The 21,992-nt window shown below is 39.5% G+C and overlaps 1 protein-coding gene across 1 annotated transcript in view; it reads left to right on the top strand.

The window, feature by feature from the left end:
* Positions 1–21,992, top strand: part of CCDC158 (coiled-coil domain containing 158) — a 32,309-nt gene that overhangs the window by 1,109 nt on the left and 9,208 nt on the right. The window contains 18 exon segments of the mRNA XM_030492388.1: positions 1,665–1,701; positions 3,783–3,913; positions 4,286–4,530; positions 4,949–5,058; positions 5,316–5,643; positions 5,988–6,061; positions 6,686–6,742; positions 6,744–6,794; positions 7,618–7,732; positions 11,071–11,181; positions 12,699–12,896; positions 14,150–14,632; positions 15,393–15,582; positions 16,881–17,033; positions 17,480–17,592; positions 18,141–18,299; positions 19,206–19,298; positions 20,959–21,084. Of these exon segments, the coding sequence (XP_030348248.1) occupies positions 1,676–1,701; positions 3,783–3,913; positions 4,286–4,530; positions 4,949–5,058; positions 5,316–5,643; positions 5,988–6,061; positions 6,686–6,742; positions 6,744–6,794; positions 7,618–7,732; positions 11,071–11,181; positions 12,699–12,896; positions 14,150–14,632; positions 15,393–15,582; positions 16,881–17,033; positions 17,480–17,592; positions 18,141–18,299; positions 19,206–19,298; positions 20,959–21,084 (2,763 nt within the window). The 5' untranslated portion in view covers positions 1,665–1,675.

The following is a 21,992-nucleotide window of genomic DNA, read 5'->3' as shown; positions in this document are numbered from 1 at the left end:
TGGGCCATGGTCACCCCCCAATATGTGCTACTTTGCTGGCTAAATACCATGAGGAAGGTGACCCATGCCCTCTCCTACCTCCTTATGACAGGATTTTTATCTCCATTCTCAAGCACGGCAGCATTAAACCACCTGCCATCGCAACCCAGCGGCCGTGAGGGCGCCATAACTCTGGTGCCCATCGCCTGAGGGGGGCACATGTGAGCGGCCATCTTGGGGTCGAGGGGAAGGGAGGAGGGACGCCCCCCACGGCTGCGCGGCCCCGGCATCCCCGCCGCGGCTTCCCCGGGTTTACGGGGGATGAAGCTGGGCGGCTCGCAGCGGATCGGCTTGCGGCCGCGGGAGGGCCGCTTCCCGGGGACGAGACCGGAGAAGGGCGAGGCAGTCTTCCTCCGCGTGAGGGAGCGGCCTCTCTGGGGGTGGAATAGCGAGTGCCTGCCCTCAGGAGATAAAAAGCCCCTCGGAGCGGCGATGTGGAGGGTGGATAGAAGTTTAAAGGAGTTTGGAACAGACCTGTGCAGGCAGGGGAGGCCGGTCGCGGGACACTCAGGGGTCCCTCGTTTCCCGCCGCGGAAAGGCAGGTGGCTGCATGCGGCGGACATTTTGTCAGCCGTTGGCCGGGTCCGCGCCGCTATCGCCAGTGGGGAGATCCACAGCCAGCCTTGCCTGCCTTTTCCTCAGGGAAAACGCGGCCGGGGAGGGGAAGTGGCAAAGCAGCCCGAGTTTAGGAAAAGTGCCTGTCATCGTGGCACAGCTGAACTTTCCAGGGGTTGTTATGTGAGGGTTGGAGGCAATGTTTTCCCATTAAGGAAGTATTTCTGGTGCCCAGAATTGGTGTCTGGAGTTAAGAATTCCGCTTTCTCCGTTATGTGCCCTTAGGAAGCACCTACGGTAGTCTTTTTCAGTCAAGTGGGTTTATTGAAGGTGTTAAATTGTCCATGGTGTGGAAACTGCTACTACAGCTACCTCCTCATTTACAGTGTAGGTCCATGTCTTCCAGAGGACCAGTCACCCAGGAAAATCCAAATAGCTCAAATAAAACCTAATCAAACACCATTTGGCTCAAAGCTACCCCAGAGTAATAGTTTTTTTCTTCATTTTTCCTTCTTTTAATTCCCCACTGCCCCTGAGGAAACGGTTCACAGAGTTGTGGCCCAACACACAAATTAGTTTTGTAATTTGGGACTGTTAATAGCAATACACTCCCAAAACTCGAGATGTGCAAGACTAGACTTGCCCTAGACTTCAAGTTTTTGTTTTCTTTTGGTGAGGAAAAAAAAAAGCCATTAAATTTGGCTTTAATCGAGCAGGTTGACATAGATAACCTTGGTAGCCAAGATCACTGCAGATGTTTATCGAAATCTCATCTTCAGTTTCTTGTAGAAAAAATCCGTATCTGGAAACACCATAGGAAAGTGGTAGTGGATATGATTTGCCACTTAATTATTGCAAAACTTAACAGGCAAGTACTTAGAAAAGCCTGCATCTGTGTTCATCCTGTAAAAGAAAGTGTAACACTTTAAGAGGGAGAGAAACTATCTCCCTGAATATCCTTTAATTCCTCCTGCAGTTTTAAAATTAGATGGGAAAATTAATTTTTATTACATAAAAGTTGATTTTTAATATGTTTGTTAGAAAATAATGAGACATCTCTTTCTCCACAGGTGCTGTTACAATGAGCGAGAATATCCAGGAATTAAGGTAGTACACAGATTTTAATTATTAGATAAATTCCTGTACCTGCTATTTGTCATTACAGTAAACAGCACACTTACTGAAAATGGAAACTAGCAGATTCCTAAGGTATAGTCTGTTATAATAATGTGACAGGGAAGTTGTGAACACAAAATTTAAGGATATGGGTGCCCAAGGCACTCTGCAGTGAAGGATGAACTAGACTGCTCGATGTAATTTGTGTGCCGGGGTAATAGCTGAATTTGTATCCATGGTGGAGTGAGTTCTTCACTGGCAATGGGATTTCTGCACAAAGAGCAGTATATAGTACTGCCCTTTGAAATGAATTTGCAGGGGTCTGTGGTTCTGCCTGCTCTTAGATTCAGAATCATTCAGCTTTGGAGGAGTGATACTTGTGAAATTCAGTGATTTTTACTGTTTTGAGCGTTAGGTGGGGTTTTTTTCCCCAGAAGGCAGTGCTTGGATTTAGTGATTTTTATATACAGTTACGTATCTAATATTTGAAAGTGTCTCCCAAAGAAGGATAATTAATGATTTCAAAATTAATTGCTAACTGAGAAGAATTGGGATTGTATTCTTCTCCCAAAAGCTTTGATTTACTGATTCACTCAGACTCTGGTGGATCAGGCTGAAGTGTCATCTCGCCAGTGTGCTCATTGCAACAGTGTGTAGTGGCAGATGTCACATGAAAAATGGTGAGGAAAAAGTGGTATTTTTGCATAGTACATCTCAGTGTCCAGGAAATTAGAATGTAAAAACTTACTGAATCGAAATGTCTGTCCCAACTGTCAAATTGATTAATCTTTGCTATTTGTGTAGTCATTTTTTCACCTGTTTATGCATTTAGGTTATACTGCACAATAACAGGGCAGTGTTGATAGAACCTCCACCCTTTCCCCTTCTTCCCAATTCCAGGGTTACAAACTCAGGATGCTTTTCCCCGTGCTGTGCAGTTCTGCTTGCTTCCATCTCTTCTGATCTAGTTCCATCAGTAATGTCACAGAAAGAAAATCAAGGTTTATCAGGATGCCTTAATACAGCTGCATAGAGGCGGCATAACAAGTGCAGTGCACAGACACAGAGACTTGTTGCATTGTGAAAAAGAATTGCCGCATGGGCAGAAATCAACTGTGCGTGTTGTAATTGGGTCGTTTGTGAATGTCGCAGTCCTGGTGTGTACACACGAGAGTACTGATGCCCAATGACTGGGAGCTGCTCTCCTTGCTGATCTCATTGTCTTCCCTCAACTGTAGACTTGCCAATTAAACTATTTTTCCGTAATTTCAGATTCCTCTTTGTCCCTCAACTATTTTTTCTTCATGTTTCCTCGTGGTTTTCTTCTCTTTACTGCTTAGAGCTGAACTGCCAAAACTTGTCTATTATTCTCACTTAGATGGATTTCTTTCTCTTTTGATCAGAAAAGCTCATTTTGCCTTTTTTTAGCAGGCAGATAGCCTGCTTTCTTTGCATACCCCCCCACCCCTCTCAGGAATGTAGCAAATGATCCGATGCCTGATCAGTTCCAATAAAATAAGATGGTGTGTATTGGCACAGGTTTCCTTTCTTCTGTGCTCAAGGTTTTATACAACCAAACATGTCTCTTGAGTCTAAGTTCTCTTAGATGTGTCTTATCATGCCTGCAAATGAAGTATTTGACAGATTTCTGTGGGTTTGATGGACCGTACAGTTCCAGCTTTGTATCAGTAAGGTAGTATTTTACTGGCCAGCTAGGAGAAAAAATGTGGAAATAAAGGGAAATCCCTTTTCAGAAGATAAACTAATTTAATTCTGTTTGTTTGATGAAGTGTTGTTTTACTTCTTTGGGCTTTAATAGATTATGCCTGCTAGTGGCAAAACGTGATGGTTCAGTTGACTACAGTGGAGCTGCAGCAGTTGAAGATGTGTCACTGTGTTGCCAAATATACCTGCAAACCAGGAAAGTACAACAGTGCTACCAAATGAATTCTCTGGTTTCAATGCTTTTTTCAGTTATTCCTTTCAGGTTGCATTTGTGATGCAGTGCAGTCAGATGCTCTTCTGTATTCAGTCCTGCCTTTTCAGCAAATGATTTATGTGCTTTTCTGCAGGGGGGGACTGGAAAAACAGCCAAAAGAGTCTCTGAAACTCCATGAAGAAACCACCAAATGCGTAGTGGAATCAATGATACATGCTTTGAGTCATGAGGAATCTTTACCAAGTGGCAATATGCCTAGTGTGGGCAAGTATTAAATAGATTTCAGAAGATTTGGGAGTAAATGACTATGAACATTGCAGGCTATTATGTGATTTAGAAGTTCATGTTACATATTTGAAGTTGAATCCTCTTTAGGCCCTGTATCTGGAACAGCTCTTGCCAGCACAAGTCCACGGTAAAGGCAGAGCAGTTCTGAAGTGTTCTCTGAACACTCAGTTTCACACACCCAGTGGGAAACCCTGGAATTGGCTGGCTTTGTTCTCTTTAGAAAAGATGATTCCTAGGTTTGACTGTTGATAGCTAGGCCCTAAGAGACACAAATGCCCAGTTGTACAGATGATGGGTTATTGTCACGTATGACTTTTGTTTCAACAGTTAAATTTATCTGCCTTTCAGGTGCTGCTAGCCCATTTCTCAGCAGCCAGAATGTTTTAGCTCCTTCCATTCTCAGCACAGTGATGAAAAGCTCAGCCTGTTCTCGTACCACTAGCAGTCCACCCAATAATGTCTTCTGTTCCAAATATGAAATACGTACTGATTCTGAGAAAGAAAACATGAGTGGTGCTGGTGAAGAACATGTGGAAAACATTCTAGAAGAATACTCGCAGAAAGGTAGAGATGCGCAGAAGAGGCTGAATGAAGTGAGTTGCAAATTTGGGGCAGATTCTTAAAATATAGACCAGCTTTTGTTGCTTTTGTCATTGCTGAGTCTTTGGACAGTTTCACCTGCACTGTTTTGAGCATCCTCTTGTCTGCTCTAAGTTGTACTTGGCCATCATGATTCCCACGTCCCATTTGACAGACAGAAATAGACAATGGATAGTAATGTTGGCATGACCATTGTAGCAGTGTTCCATGCATAGTCAGTCCATGACAGCACAGTGTGACTAGCAAGTTAAGAAATATTAAAAAAACCCGTAATTCCCATACCCTTGCTGCTCTCAGCCTCTTTTTTTTTTTTTTTTTTTTTTTTTTTTTTTTTGTGGGGGCATGTGGTTGTTATCTATTCAATATTTTGGTTGGTTTAGCTTCTTTGTTTGGAGTTTTTTCCTCCTTTAGACTACTGAGCTACATGAGCAACAGAAAAGCAATTTAAGATTGATCATTGCTGATTTGCGGACCAAACTGATGGAAGTGCAGTCAGAAAGAGATGCGCTTCAGGATGCTAGGTATGAAGGCCAGGACAGATGTGTTGTGTGGAGTGTATATATGGGCTTTGAGAGGCACACCACATCTCCTAAATGAGAAGCTTGCCCTCAGGAATGAAGATGATGAGACTGTGGCACCTTGGTTTAGAAAACAGCTTATTATGTAGCTGTAAAAAAAATGGCAGTTGATCAGCATACGTATTATACCTGTTATTCAGGATAAAAATCCACGTTGTGAATTCTGTTTTCTAAATTATTTCTTCATTTTCCCAATTCAGACAAAAGGAATCCCATAGGCAAGAGAATGTCAAAATACAGCTAAAAACTACTATTCAAAAGCTGGAAGCTGCCAGCCAGCTGCAGGAGGAGATGCTAAGGGAGGCTGACAGCCAAACTGAACATCTGGAAAAGATGGTCCACAGCCACGAGGAAGTACTTCTGGAACTCCATGGCATCCTCATGGGCTATGAAGACAGCACAGGCAGGAAGCTCTGTGACCATGAGAATATTACCAGCCAACACATCCACAGCCTGAGCACAGCACTTGCTGACATCCTGGAAGATTTAGACTCAGAGGTGTCATACCTCAAAGAAAAGCTTGTCCTGGTATGTGGAGAAAGTTATACTTTTCCTTCCGAGACTTTTATGTTCTGTTTTTTTAGAATGTATTTTTGATAACTCTGTGACCTCCCATCTAAAGCAGCTGAAGGAAATGGTTATGGCGTAAAGGCGTACAAATGCTGCTTTGCGGTTAAGATGGCAGGTGCTGGTTTGCTAGCCTTTTACACTGCCCTGAACTTGAGATTGGGTTTATTGCCAGAATTTAACCACATGTAACTGGTTTCACAGTTTAAGGTGGCAGCAAAAGGAAGGAAATTACACTTTGAAATCTACAGTTTAGAGTGTCTTTCTTTTCTGTAGGCGTTAGCATTGTCATCTGTTTGCAATAGGTAGAAGAAGAACTTGGGTCACTGAAAAAAGATTCACAAATCCAAACCCAACTGCTTCAGCAACACCAAAATAGGTACCTGTTCTCCATTTATTTATTCATATAACATAAATAGATTTTTTCACACATGTTCCACAGATAGTTCTTTTCTGATGATGATGATACTGGGGGGTGAGGGAAGTGGCTGGGGGGGCAGCAAGAGATGGTTTTGAGGACTTAATAATTGTTCCACTCCAGATGTTTCTTTGCTCTTGACTTTCTGTTCCTTTTTACTTCCATGCTGACCATTTTCTCTTTCATTCACTGCGTCAAAAACTACTATTCTGGAAGAATCTATACACCTTAATTTTGTAAGTGTGATTGGCTGCTTAGGTGGACATCTAGAATTTGTTGGGAGACTAGTTCCACTGTTAAAAGAAAACACTTCAGTAGTTACATCAGCTTTTTCTTGCTAATTTCACTAAAAGAGCTTTATCCTTCCCTCTTCAAAAAGTTCTAATTTCCCCAGCTATCCACCTGAATTACATAGTAACCTGTTCAAAATAAAAGGGTCAGTAACTCAATACATAACCTTTCATTCACAATAGAACATCAAAATGGTTACATTTCTGGCTACTGAAAAATATCATTATGTTTTCAGTGCAGAAGTTACTATTTGCCAAGATTAAAATTATAACCAATATTTTCTTTTTGAAACAGGATTGAGCAGCTAGTAAGTGAGCATGAACAGGAGGTGGCAGCACTGGCTGAAAAAGCGCAATGCACGCCCCTGTGCAAATAGTATCCAAAGCCAGATGGAGATCGTTCAGTATGTTTTGTGATTGTAGTATAGAAAATGTTAAGAGTAACCTTAATTTGAGAGAAAGCTTATGCTGCTTGTATACTCTCTTCTCTGCCCTGCGCTTTTGGTTTCTTATTTCATTGCACTGTGACCTTTGTCTTTTAAATGTTCTATGGATTCGGATATAAAATTAATTTCCAGCAGCATTTTCAGTTGAATCACAAACAAGGATGGCTAAACAGTTAGGTTGTTTGCATACACGTACAAATAGCGGTGAATAGTAATTTTAAAGAAAGGGTAGTTTCATTTGGGATGAATAGGTGGTTTGGTTCTGTTGATGTTGGTAACAATTGAGTGAGAATAAAAAGACGCTCATTCTCATCAGCCACTTGACGACTCAGAAATCAGTCCTCAATATATCAGTTAAAAAAATGAGGACATGCCATGCAGTGTTGAAGACATAAGATGAGGTTAAAATGTGAGTATGCATTAATATCTGATTTGCATGGTTGAGATCATGCCAAAAGCTTCTCAGTTTTGCTTGTAGAATAGTTCAGGTGCATTTCAAAGCAGACTTGGCTTTCTTAGAACTTGCTTGACAATAAGTGAGTTATTATCAGGAACAAAAAGCAGCAGGATTTCAGTTATGTAATTTTATGTAAGATGGATATCAGAGAGCAAATCTAACCAGTAAGGGGGTGTAATTTTTATGTGATCCCACTGTGAGTGATAATCATACTGCAAAGCAGTAAGTTTCAGTGGTCATAATGATTGGAGTGAAAACCACAAAATGTTTCATACTTCCATGGTTCTTACAGTTTGTAATTTCTCCACCTAAAAATTTTCTTAGAGAACAAACAAGAAATCAGAATTCAGTGCATGCACATCAAGTTAGTCACTTGGAATCTACAGTTTCTCAGCTGCGTTCTGAATTGCAAGAAGCTAAGAGGATATATGAAGACAAGGTGTGTATGGATTTGTGTGTTAGCATTAGTGCCAATGAAACTCTGTGTGTAGATATCTGAAATGTTCCCAGTATATAAGAAAAGTATTTTTATAAGGGCTTCCTTCAGAAAAACTGTGCAGACAATAAGATAAATTACATCATCCTTGACTCGATTTGTTTGTATTACTTTTAAGAACAAGTTATCTTTCTTTTAACACAAAATATCTCTGCAAAACTCACTGAACAAAATAGTTTTGCTGAATTTATTGAGAGCATAGTTATTTCCAGATGCCTTCTGGAAATAAATAAAATGATTTTGCACTGTAAACATCACTTGTACATGCAGGACAAGAACATTGCTGTACTGTATCACTAGAGAATATATCAGCAAAACCAGGCAGTAAAAATAGCTTCTTATTTATGCTTTACTGCCCAGAAAAATGTTTGGTAACTTTTTGTCTTGGTAAGTGGAAGGATGGGAGGACATTGAGATTACAGCAGTGCTTGCAAAGCATTCAGGTGCCCAGGGATGCCCCATTTGTGAGTTAAGAATCTTTAATATTTATTGAAATCCAAAGGCTTCTTACCAGCAGGATATAATAAAGGCAAAACAAGGGGCTGGACAGCAGCTGTGTATTCAAACTATTTCTTAATCCCATTAGAAAACATAAATCTTGACAAATTTTTTTAGCCCCGCTGCTCCCCAAAGCCCAACTCATTTCCAGGTAGTACAGCCTGGAGTTACTGCCAGCAGATAGAGAGAACTTCTTACAGTTCCACCACAAAATCTCTGCCATGTCTTGAAGTGCAGCATTTTTTATCTCATTTCTAGATCACACCCACTGCATCTTTCAGTTATTTCACTGCTTTTGTTTCCAGTTTTATAAACAATTTGAATATCTTTAAATTCCTTCTTATTTGTGGTGAAAGATAATTCATGTTTTCTTTAGAAAATTATCTGAAAAGAGTTGCTCTCCACTCCCTTTAAAAATCAGTGGAGCTGATCCATGCAGAAATGCTTGATGGATCCAAATCCATCTTAGATTACAAGTCATGAGGATTTAGGCATCCTTCTCCAACATACTGTTGAAAAGGGAAAGTTCAGGTCACAGGAGTTCCATGAAGTTTGGCAGAGCTCATGGTCTCCGATCCAAAAAGATCTGAGAATGGAATGGCAGGGATGTGCAGGTCAAGCCAGTAAAGCCATGGTGTGTGTGTACGTGCAGTATAAAACAGCGGGAAGGACACAGTGGTTTATCATTTCTGTAGGTTTCCACTTCTATCAATCCCATTGATTGACATGTATTATAACTCACAGTAGTCAGTTCCAAAAGTAACTTTTCACAGCATCATAACTGACCTGTAGGGAATTTGTAAATAAATTTCCATTACTGTATCTCATCCTCAAGGAAGGGTACAATATATGGTATGTTCTCATGTTGGCTTTATTTACCTGAATTCTTTTGATTCAAATCATGCAGTGCACAGCATAAGGTCATATCAGATATATAGCTATAACTGTAGTGTATACTCCATAGGCGTGTTCCCTTCCAGAATGCTTGCCTTGTAACAGATGTAAAATTGGAAACCGGGAATCAATGTAAGTCTATTTTTCACAGTCTGCCAACTCCAGAAAATGTTGGGGTTGTGTATCTATGAAAGAATATACTACTTTATCCAATAAAAACTGCTTTTCAAAAGGAAGTGTAATAAACTGAATTGCTAAGGGAGACTTCAGTGAGAGACGAGTTGGTAGCTGGAGAGATAATTTGATCTTAGGCTGTTATGCAGAGTCATTCCTGGGAAGGTGTGAGAGAGAATCTAAATAAAGCTTTTATAAATGTGTGTCTTGCTTTTACAACATGGCTTCCTCCATGGCTTCTCTGGTGGGGTAAAAACCTTAGCAACTAAAATTTTCAAGGGAGTAGGTGAAAACTAAAGCCGATATAAGTTGTTGATACGAGACGGTTTCAGCAGTCAGAAAAATGTGGTACTTTAGTGGATATAAATGTAAATATGTAAGTGATCTGTTTGCATATGCCTGTGTTATTATCCTACACTGCCAGAAGTTGCATCCTTTCAGAGAAAGTGACTACCACCTGGAGCAAAACATGTTTGTGTGTAGATTCCTTAATGAATTCATAGTGAAGGAATACACCTCCTTGCCTTAGCTACATAAAACCTGCTGTTAGATCTCAGTGTGTCTGGAGAACTGCACTATATCATTAAACACAGAGTGAACCTGGCTGAATATATGCTTGGGACCAAATTCTCCCTAAATTAACTTAATTGTATAGGAAGGGCCCTGTGTGAGGACAGCTCTTTCTGTCACTGTCTGAGAAAGCCCTGTTGATAATGTTGTACACAGTCGTTGAGCTCTGTAGAGGGTGTACTTCAGGTTTAGATTTTCTGCGGAAATACAGAGTAGTTGTGGAAGGAGGGATTCAGGGAGAAGTAACCTGAGATTTCTCCTGTTGGAGGGCTCCACGAGATGAGAGGAACCCCTTTCAGAAAGGACCTAAGCCCATTACAGGAAGAAGAGGCCCTCAAAATGTCCTTCTGCTTCTTAGGCATTGGAGCTCTAGGAGCAGAACATTACTATTTTATCCAATTTGGGAGAAGAAAAACTTCATAGAAAGATCTTCAGAACTTCCCCTTGACAACATCCTCTCATGTGCCCAACCTCCATTTGGTGAAAGACCTGAGGTTTTGGCACTAACTCTGCATAAATGGTCCGTTGGTAATTAAAAAGAATTCTGTCATCATTATAATCAGATTCATGAATGAGGGGGACAGAAGAGGAAGGAAAGAGATTAATGGTTTTGTCACAAGCTGAAGAAACATTTTTTAGGAAGTAGAAAGGAAATGCCCAGATTTTGGTGTTAGCTAAAAGAGAGGTTGCAGATCCTGAAGTGCTTGTTAGAAGAGCATTGTAGGAGATTTCATATATTCTCATTGAATGATTCCATATAGATTGTGTTTTAGTTATACTTGCATTATGTTGGCTTTTCTTACCAGTAGTATTGCAAATCAAGCAAGGAGCTTGAACTTTTTTTCTCAAGTGGCTGTTTTCACATTCCATTTAATGTTTACAGTGCAGTGAGGAATTTGTAAAGAGCTGTGGATCAGGGTGGAAGCCAGTTCATTCTCAGGAACCTCAGTTAACTCTGCAATGAAATTGATCTTAATCACTGAAAGACGACACAGTTCTGAATACACCTAGGGAATAACGGCTGAGCTAAAAGATGACATTTGGACTCTGAGTAGAAACTAGAAGGAAAGCAGAAGAAATCCAATGTAGTATTTAAAATCGAATACATTAAGATAATTCTTAATGAATATTTTTCTTTATTCTAGGTCAAAGATCTTGAGCAGCAGTTGCACCTAGCTCGTTCTGAGGTGGCAGAAGCTCAGGATCAAAGCAGCCAAGAATCTGGGCATCTGAATAACCAGATTCATGAGTTGTTGGTAAAAACAAGTGATCACATTGAAAAGAATCTTGCTTTCTAAAAGCCTCTCTTCTGATGGTGTTGAGATTTGCTCATTGCTTGTTTATGAAGTGCAGCAGCCCTCTTATAATTAAGTATAAGGATTATTTTTTACTAGAAAATTGAATTAGCTGTCAAGAGGGTTTCCCAAAGGCTGTTGCCGTTAGCAATGCAGGACATCCTGTAGTAAGATTGACTTTGTCATAAACACAAAATCCTTGAATCCTGTGCAAATCATGTTGAAGATGCTGAGCCACCTTCACTTTAACCTCACAGTTTAGGTCCCTCTGTTGAACAACCTTGGTCCCTTAAAACATTTTGTAAGACATATCTGGGATTTTCCTAATAGCACTAAACACTCCTTTGTAACTGATTGAGAATATTCACAAATTGAACATACAGTATAAAAAAACTTTGCCTCTTGGGTTGGTTTCACCACAACTGGCTTCATGTACTATAATTAGCCTTATTTTTCTTCTTGCACAAGATTATTCCTTTATGATTGAATTTTGGGATATTAGTTTGTGTGGTTTCATTAGGTTTCTTTGTCTAGTTAGTGTCACGGTGCTCTGAAAGAGTTGTTGAAATAATTTCATTCTATACAGCCTTCTCCTACTCAAGGGTATGTTAGTGTAAATCTTTTCCTACAGACTGTACATAGCTATCGAGAAGACTGAGTCTTTTTTCTGACTATGAGTCAGAAAAATCATTGTGTAATCAAAGGTTAGGAATCTCATTTTAGGATCCCTTTTGTTTCTGTCTTCAGCTCATGTTTTTATTCTGCCATTCTCTGAGCTTCCTACTTGGTTCTCTACTTCTACTGCGTATTTAACAATAATGCAGATGGTTAACAACAGCAAGTTATGATTAGCAGAAATGCCTATTAATAATTCAGTTTGGGCACATTTTAAATTTCTATTTTCAGAATGAATAGCTCTGAAGTGTGTATGTCAGTATTTTTTTAATATTATTTACATTTTATATTATCATTTATAATTTCAATTATGGACTGTTACATCTGAGGTAGAAGAGATTTAAGCTGCAGGGAACATGTGGCAAATTGCTGCATGAAATGAAATGAGCAATTCTTAGTAGTAGTAAAGATGGATATTTATCAAGCACAGCCTTCCTTGAAATGTAATGTGCTTCGTTGTTTCTCATTTGCTATTGGCACAATACAATCTTTTTTAATTTTGTAGCTTACACTGATTTTGGAATAGATATAAATGACATGAAAGACTTCAGTGTTGAGGTGTTACATGCTTCAAAATAACTACAGCAGCCGTATATGAAGTTGAAACTTAATGCTTTGTTGGAAGAAAACATGTAAGAGGTGTCAGACTAGTTTAGCCAATATGCCTGTCTTCTGCTAAGTGTAAATCCATACAGTAGTCCCTATTCAGTTATCAAATTGTGTAATTGAATGTTGCTGATGTTAAGAGAAGAAAAAAATCCTAAATGTGATTTAAAGAGGGAGGTGGCTTTAATTTCTTGTAGATTGAACTTCATAAAAAAGAGATAGAACTAAGTCTAGAAAAAGAGCAGAACAAGCGAATTTGGGATCGGAACACAGACAGCAGCATCACCATTGACCATCTAAGGAGACAACTAGACAACAAAACCAAGCAACTGCAGTGTATGGAAAGCACAGCAAAGAAAATGAGGGCTGAATGTCACAGACAAATGGAGCACCAGGTTGGTGAACAACTGCGGTCTGATAGTGTTCAGGATAGAAAGAGCACCACATAGGGGCTTTACTTCAGGTAGAAGTACTGTAACTCTGGTTACCATGGGTGGGAGGCCTCTGGGGCTCAGGTGGCAAAATTTTCCTTGCAAAGATGCAGATACATGACACGCAAAATCTGCGTTTTTTTCCCTGTTAATCAGACCTGTCCAGCCCTCGCTTCTCGTTACTTATGAGGAAGTAGAACCATTGTTTTAATTTTGATTTTTGACATACAAGCCTTAGGAGAAAATGAATGTTCTGCTGATAGTGTGCTTGATTTTGACTATAAACCTCCAAATAGTGTAAATTTCCAGAAAGTTTGATGTTGGCAGATGTAACAAACAAACTATTGAAGGTAGTATTTTCTGTAAGAATAATTGGTAGATGAAAGGCCTTCATAATGCTTTACTTCATGTAGTGCTTAATGAAAACATAATGAAGTTTGTATTTATAAACCTAAGCTAAATGCAATGCTGTGTCAGAAAGAATTAATTCTGACAAAGTAGATTCCTAGACACTGACTTGTAGTACATTCCCCTTTCTTCAAGACTTCAGCCCCTCAGGAATGGGCTGTAATTAGGTAACCCTGTTTGCATTAAGAGTAAAGATCAAGCTAATTACTATATATTTCAACCAAACCAAAGGCTTGTGCTACCTCACGCATCCTTCTACATTTTCTCAATCCATTATTTTTCCTTTAAAATCCTCCCACCTGGAAGTTCATTCTTTTCTCCTGTTTCTGGTTTGTACTATTAGCAGTTCCTGAGTCACAGTACTTTGTGCTTTAAATGGTGCACATTGCTGTCTGCAGGAATAAAATCAGTAATAAATTATTCATGTACATACTTTTTTTCCCCCAACTTACAGTGCTGTCAGTTGAGTTCTAACATGTAAAGTTCTTTTGCCTCAGCTGTTCTAAATTTCATACTAACATTTCAGGTTTTTGTTTCGGTTGGTTTTTTTTAACATCAGTTTAACATTTACTATTTTCTGTAATTAAAACCCCAATATTCTAAGCAATACTTTATTTATTAAGATGGAGAAAGAGGAAAGAAAACGACAAGAATCACATGGTCACTGTAGACCAGATCATGCTGACCTAATTTTCCTGTGAAACTCAGATGTTTTAAGGTGAACTCTAGAAAAGCAGAAATGTGACAGAAAGTTTTAAAGGTAGAAATAAGCATTTCTCTTGTTTGATCCTTATATTGCTGTTATTCAGATGGCTGCAATTAAGGAAAAAAATGAAAGCATTGGAAGAATCTCCTCTTTGACTGTTCAACTGAAGTCAACCAAGGAAACGCTCCATAAAGTTAAAGAAGATCTTGCAGCCAAACAGATCAATTTGGAGATTGCTGAGAAAACAGTGTCAAATCTGACAGCCTGTCTGCAGGAGAAGGAGAGAGCTCTTGAGGGTACCAGTGTGGAAATCAAGAAGCTGCATTCACAACTTAGCAGTAGGATGCAGGAGTTCCAGCATCTCAAGAATGAAGAGGACCATTTACAAGATGTGCAGTCAGAGCATGAAGCACTGAAACTGCAGATGTCAGAGAAGGAAAGGATTATTGAGATCTTCCAAAAGCAAATTGATAACATGACCCAGATTGTGGGCCAGCACAGTCGAGCTGCTGGAGTAATGGAAGTTGAGAAATCCCAGCTTATAAAAGAAATAGATGACTGGAAACTCAAAGTAGAAGAACTTCAGGTATGCAAACAATGCTATATTTATGTCTCTGTGGTACAGTAAATGTTGTCTGGTTTTAAATCTCTGTTTTAGTGTGCTAATACTATGGTTTTAGAGCAGATCAGACAATGCACCTTGAATCCTAGCAGCAATAGAAGAGTTAGTGGGCAGAGAGAATAATGCTATCACATTACCACTGAAAATGAATAGTTCACTGGTAAAAAGCAGTTGCCAAAAGGCTCCTGAAAGCTGGAATATAACATGCTGTCCTCAGTGGTACAGCTGTCCACACCAGTAACAGAACCAGAAATACAAAGTGTTACTGAGAAATAATACACAGAAAGCACTCAGAATTCCAAACTGAGAACATCGTTTATAATTGCTTATTACTCTGACAAGAATTACAGGATAGGGCAGTCTTATGCAGGTCAGCATCTTCAAAACAAATTCATTCCAGACAGGAAATCTCATTCTCTTCTGTGAGAATTAGGGGTGAATATGGAGGTGCTGCTAGAAAAGGATGGAAATCATTTTCATATCATATACCTGCTATGGTTAAACATGTTGTAAACCATCAGATCAGATTCTCTTGCACCCTTCTTGCCTGGATTAGCAATTTTCACAGAACTAATCTGTCTGCTTTACTCTGATTTTCTTTCTTGCCCCAAACTCTTCACTGACAACCAAGATTTAAAATAATGATGATGTCTGCACATCTTTGTGCTTATTTTATATAATTATGTATATTGCACATAGTTAACATTGTCTTTTATGTAAGTAGATTGCAACGGATGAGAAAGAAACCAGAATACGTGAAATGGAAGCCAGAGTGAGTGAGCTGGAACTGGAGAAGGTTAAACTGGCTAACACCTGCACTGAGAGGCTCCATGCACTTAATGATATGAAACTGGAAAAAGACCAGCTAATGAATGAACTCGAAGCCAGTCGGGGTGAGCTAGCTGGCCTTGCAGGTAGGGAGCCTCATCTTGGCTCAGCACTGACAGCTCCTAAATTGGGCTGGTGTTGAAAAGAGCAGCTTGCTTGCTGAATCCAAATATGGCTGCTGGTACAGCAGAAGGTTCCCTGCCAACAAGGGGCGGTCAGGTCACTTCAGAGAGCTATGTCATGGTTTGGGATTCTGGCACGCAGTGGTGGGAATACAATCTTTATGCAGTCTCTCACTACCCTGAGCAAAAATACTTAAACTGCCTGGCTCTGGACACCAAAGAAGCAGATGTAGTAAATCACAGAATAGAAACTTTACTGCTTTTTCCTGAGTGTTATTAAAGAGCACTAGGGGATCCTGTGCTCTTTGATCTGTGGTCAAATTACAGTGGAACTTTGTTTCTGTTTTGTTGTAGCTTTGCTACAACGTTATTTAGAAGTTTTTATGTTATAACTCCACTGTTTTCACAACTAAGGTGAGGGGAAGCAGATCAAGATAATATTAAAAAAAAAATTAAAATCAAAAGTAGGGTCTGGAACTAAGCCAACCACCAAAATTCAGGGGGATCCTCTGTTAAATCTGCACTGCAGCCAGCCATATGATACTGTTCACATGCTTTGCTCTCTACGCACCCCTGTACTCTCATAAAATTCCCATTGGGAACATGTATGTCCTCACTTCTAAACTTATTAAGTTTTGTAAGAATTAAACAGAGCCTGTGTGTCTGCCTTAGGTTTGTACAGTACTGTCAGGGTGAATGAGCTTTAAGAAAGGCTTATTGGAGTGAATGACCACAGAGAAATTAAGGCCAAGCTGTTGACAGAGTCTGAGCTCACAGCTGGCTGGCTTGTAGTGGTGTGGGTGACATAAGAGGAGTTGCAGAGAGATAAGAGGAACAGAGCTGAGAAACAGAGTTGCAGGGGAATGCTTGACAAATGAGATCAGTTGAGCCCTTAGTCTGGTTATAAGTGTGGCTGGAGAAGAGAATGACCAGGGCAAAATGCTGTCTCTCACCAATACCCTTAACTTTCGTAGTATGCAGTTGAGTCTAGCAGCAGAACTCAGAAACATGGGTTTATATCACTTTCTTGAACTGTTGCTTTGGTGAGCAACCAAAGAACACATTTGTTACTGGTGAAACAGAAGCTTTTGGTGACATGCAGAACAATGAGCTGCTAGTTGTGCATTTGTTGGTTATTTGCTTTATGTCTTAGCTATCTGCATGTCTCATACTCCTTTTAAGAGAGGAGGTGAGAGATCAGTAATCTTGGCTAGAAGAATGATAATTTTTTGTCACGATAATTTCAATCTTACTCTCACCAGAGAGATTTGAAGATTTGAAGAGGGACTACCAGGATAAAATCAAGGAGATGGAAAATACTGTAAACAGACTGAAAATGCAGTTGAAATCTGCCCAAGCTGAGCTGGAACAGACCAGGACTGCTCTAAAGACTATGGAAGGATCTGATGGCAATGGTAATTATGGATTGAATTTCCCCAGAATCACATACATTTATATTTTTAACAAGAGGATTTTTCCAAGTATTGATCCTATGTATGCTATAATAATATTCCGGATGTTTTGTGAAATAAATAATCGGTACTGCAGATGAAAACATACTTTTATTTAACCTTTTACTACATACCGTAAAACTTAAACGATAAGTTGAGTTTCCTCAGGTGGTCTTTATGCCTATTTCCAGGGAATGCTCTCTTTTCATCTTGTGAGTGTGATGGGTCTAGTGCCACTACCATGGACAAAACTCCAGCCAATGGTAATGGGTGGTTTGCACACATAAGTGACTATGGAATCCTGGTTCAACTTACTTATTCTAACATATGGCTGATAACTAACTTCCAGAGTCTTTTGACAGAATGCTTAATCAATGTTGTTCATGGAGAATGAACTTTGTCTTCTACAGCTGTGAAAGTTGCAGTGGGAATGCAGAAGCAGATCACAGCCAAGAGAGGGCAGATGGATGCATTACAGAGCAAGATAAAATTCTTGGAAGAGGCAATGACAAATGCAGCTAAGGTCACAAGAGCTCCCTGTAAAAGTATTTAACTGTATTTAGAGAAATTTTTATTTGGAGAAATGCATGGCCCAAAGCACAATTGTCCCAAGAAGGACCAAGGAGAATTTTACTTCATGTAATGGGCACCTTCCCTGTCCTCCCCCTAACATATATGAGGGAATATCTCCACTACATAAATAAGCCTTCTGCATAAAGACAGGTTTTAATTTATAGTTATTCTCTGTGAAAGAACAGTACTAGTTTCAATGAGAAGCAGGCTCTTACATATCCATTCTTTTTAAAAATGTCAACTAATGCATTCTGTATCCTTCTGAATGGATCTAAAACTCAAGATGTTATCTCATTGTGACCAGTCCAATTGTACGTTTCTTTCTAAAAGCTATCTTCTTGCTGCAAAAACCTCATCTTTCTGTAAGATGCAATAGCTAAACTTCTGAAAGGGTTGATTCAGATCTGTAAAAGAGAAAAAAAAATGCAGAAAACAAATATGTATAATATAGATAGTTAAAAATTTTTGACTACTTTGTTGTCCTCATCTTAAATGCAGGAGAAGCATTACCTCAGATTAAAAAATAGTAAACTAGGTCAAGAATTGAGCTATATTACAGCAGAAAATACCAGGATTGCTGGGGAACTGGAGATCCTGCAAACACAAGACAAACGTCTGAAAGAAAAAATATCCAAGATGGAGACAGCCCTTGATAAGGTAATTTAAGGTGCTTTCAGTGAGACCTTCCTTTACAGTCATTTGGGAAGAGAAAATGTCTGACCTCTTACCTAGGTTGTATTTAGTATGCCCTATTCACAGGTAATGTAAGATACTTATCTGAAGAAAGATCTGTAGTTAAGACTGTCTTTTGGGTTTTTTTAATGGTAAGAGTCTTCTGTTTTCATGAAGAGAATTCTCGATTTACTCCTTACTATTTTAGGGAAATAAAAGCTGCAGGGAATTTAAATCAGATTAGATTGACCTTCTAGACCTGCCTCTGGCTCTTTGGCACAAAGAAACTCCTTTCTGTGGAGAGAGGGACAATTATTCAGTATAACAGGGGCTCCACTGAAACGAAGCATTGGCACACCCTGACTCAGCACACTTGCTCACGCTCTTTCTCTCTCTCTTTTTGTGCTTTGGCCTAGAGCTTCCTCTCTTCTTTCTATCCTGATAAGCCCTCGGTGAAAAATAGCTCCATAATTAGATCTTTTCACACCTTTTCAGGGTAAACTTGTAAAGAAGAAAGAGTATATAACAACGAGACAGAGCAACAAAGTTATCAGCTATGCATTTTAAAACCTTGAGTTCTGCCACACTAGCACAGTTGAATTTTCTAATCCCAGAGGTGTTCAATAGGTCTAGGACTGTCGCTGAAAGGATTAGCTCCCTTCTGTGATATCATGGTGTGCATATTATGACTACTGGGATCATATAACGGGTGAGTTGCTTTTGTAAGTCTCAAGAAGGGCATCTGGTCATGTTGCAGTATTCTGTACTGATAGCAGTAGATAAATACAGCATCTCTATGTATATCTTGTGTCTTTATTAGAAAGAAAATAGGAAAGACTGTAATCCACAGAAAATTAGCAAAATTAATGCCTCGTTTTTCCTCTCTTACAGGCATCACTGCAATTTGCAGAATGTCAGTGCATAATCCAGTGTCAGGAACAAGAAGCAATGCGCTTCAGACTGCAGCATACCTTAGATGTAAAAGTAAGTATGTTATTGAGAAGCATGGATATAAACTTAGATGCATTTGCTTTGTGTCCTTAACTTCAGGTTTAACCCTATTTATTGCCAAGTACTCTAAAAAGCTTGTGTTCTGAAACCTCTTTTTACATGTTCTTCATCAGGGACTGCAGCAATAGGACAAGGGGTAACGGGTTTAAACTTAAACAGGGGAAGTTCAGGTTAGATATAAGGAAGAAGTTCTTTGCTGTGCAGGTGGTGAGGCACTGGAAGAGGTTGCCCAATGAAGTGGCAAAAGCTCCATCCCTGGCAGTGTTCAAAGCCAGGTTGGACAGAGCCTTGAGTGACATGGTCTAGGGTGAGGCGTCCTTGCCCATGGCAGGGGGTTGGAACTTTGGAACTGGATGATCTTAAGGTCCTTTCCAACTGAAACCATTCTGTGATTCTATGATTCTATGGCTGTTGCATGAGCAATATCCATAATTTCAGTTACTTTGAAGTGCTATGTACAGTAAGGGCACCAAAAAAATTCGATAGCTACAGGAATACTGGATCATATGCTTCAGCTGCTAAGCTTTGGTTTCAGTGACTTCATCATTTTCTTGCAGCCTTAGGCAAATAAAAGCTAGAAATCTTAATGGCATTATGATGGAAAATGAATTGGAGAGGTCTGTAGGGGTGTCTTTTACTCGTGTTAACTGTTAGAGCTAGAAAGCACTAACAAGCTTTGGGGCACCCACATCCTTCTTCAGGCCTGAAGTAAAACCAGCAACCTTAAAGCTACGTAAAGGCTGGATACAAGGGCTCTGAGAATTTGTTTATGCTAATTAGTTAGGCAGCACCAAAAAAAATCGTGTTTAAGAAGCCAGGAGAGATGTTAGCAGGGAGAAAGGAAATACAGTCATGAGGCATCTGGGACAGAAAAAGGAAGACTTGTAATTGTCATCTGTCAAGCTATAGAGCAACAGTGAAAGATGGGGTATAGGGAAAATCATGCAGTAATGAAAAGCCAGTATCTCTCTCATAGAGCCCAGAACTTTTATTGCCCAATAGATTCAGTCCAATCTCTACCTTTACTAGTGAGTTTAATAGAGAATATTATTTACCTTTGCCTTATTTGTAACCATAGACTATTAAGGCTGAAAATGAAACTACTTGTCGTGGTTTGAGCTGAACCCAGGACACTACTGCTACACTTGGAACAGAATTACCATTAACTTTAGTCACCCAACCCAATTGCTAGTTTTGAATGAGAAACAAAATGTTATTTTCAAAACACCACTCTACAGCAGTGCTACAGTAAGTACTTCATATGAACAATGGCAAAGGTGGGGAATCTGTTGCTCGAAAGAAATTCTCACCAAAGTGGGAAAAAAGAGATACAGGAACTGTGAGACAGTTTAATTTTGTGGTGGCCCTGAGATCTCCTCCACTTGAATGGTTTCAGAGCATACATTAAAATTCTGACAACAAATGAAACTGCCACTCCTGCACATGGTTCAGTCACTAGAAGGTTTATGTCTGAGCACACCTAATAAACGCTAGGAAGTGCCTGAGAAGTGAATGGTGCATATTATAAGGTATTTGGCTAAGAGATGCCCCGTTACAGAGGGTATGATGTCTATACCCATTTATTCTGCTTAGCTATACTTGCTTATTCTGCCTGGCTCCTGTTTTTCCACAGGCACTGCAGAGCCGAGGCTACTTGGCAGCTTTTCCTTCAGGCAAGCTGAGGCACATAGTGCCCCTTTCCCATCTCCACTCAGCTGTCATGCCACCTTCCCTGAACTTGGCCAGCTGTGTCACTCAGGTGAGTACCTGTCCAAAATGGGAAACTGCACAGGAAACGGGGATGTTCCGGAGAGTAAAAATAACATGGGATTGATAAATGGGAGAGTATCCAGTAGGACTGTCCAAGAGTGAATTCTTAACACCAAAGATGAAATAATTTTCTGTAGCTTCTTGTATGCTAGGGCCTTTCAGATTTTCTTTCTTTTTATATGTAAAAACCAACCAGACGATAAAAAAATCTGTAGATTGTAACAGGAGTTTGTCTTACCTCTATCACCAATAACATTTATAACCTATTAAAATTGAAGGTGTTGATCTCTAAGCAGTTTGGTCTTCACATTTTGGTTTTTTTTTTTTGCTAGTACTTTACTTGCTTAAATCACTTCCATTTGGCAGTGAAAATAGACTGGTACATAATTTCTGATAAATTTCATCATCTGATTCACCTGTAGTAGCTTTTAATACTTAAATCTTTCTCCAAGCTGGCTTTCACTATGACCAATTTTATCCTAAAAGACACATCACTGTCCTTCCTTTTGTTTTTGTACATCTTTAGATGCTAGTGTTCTGGTTTTTCATTACAGAATAGATCAATTCAAATCTCTCATGAAAAAATATAGTCTTGGTATTTTCTGTTTAGATTTTATCTCATTCTCCAAAAGGGACCTGATGTATCTCCCACAGAAATTGGTAGAGGTTTTTTCATTTTTACCTCAAAATCTGTAGGAGACTACAAGCTACTGCAGATATTTTTCAATAATGTTTACCGTTTTACTTTCTGATGTGGTGACAAACATTTACATCAAGGAACAAAGGAGAGTTAATTCTGTAAACTCCCTGCAGCATCAGGTACTCCCCTTCTCTTTACTTTGAGTTAATTGATGTAAACTTCCAAGGATAAAGTAGGATTTTAATGTAGTACCATGG

This window comes from Strigops habroptila, chromosome 7 (assembly GCF_004027225.2).
Source record: "Strigops habroptila isolate Jane chromosome 7, bStrHab1.2.pri, whole genome shotgun sequence".
NCBI lineage: Eukaryota > Metazoa > Chordata > Aves > Psittaciformes > Psittacidae > Strigops > Strigops habroptila.
This window is presented reverse-complemented; position numbering and strand designations above follow the sequence as displayed.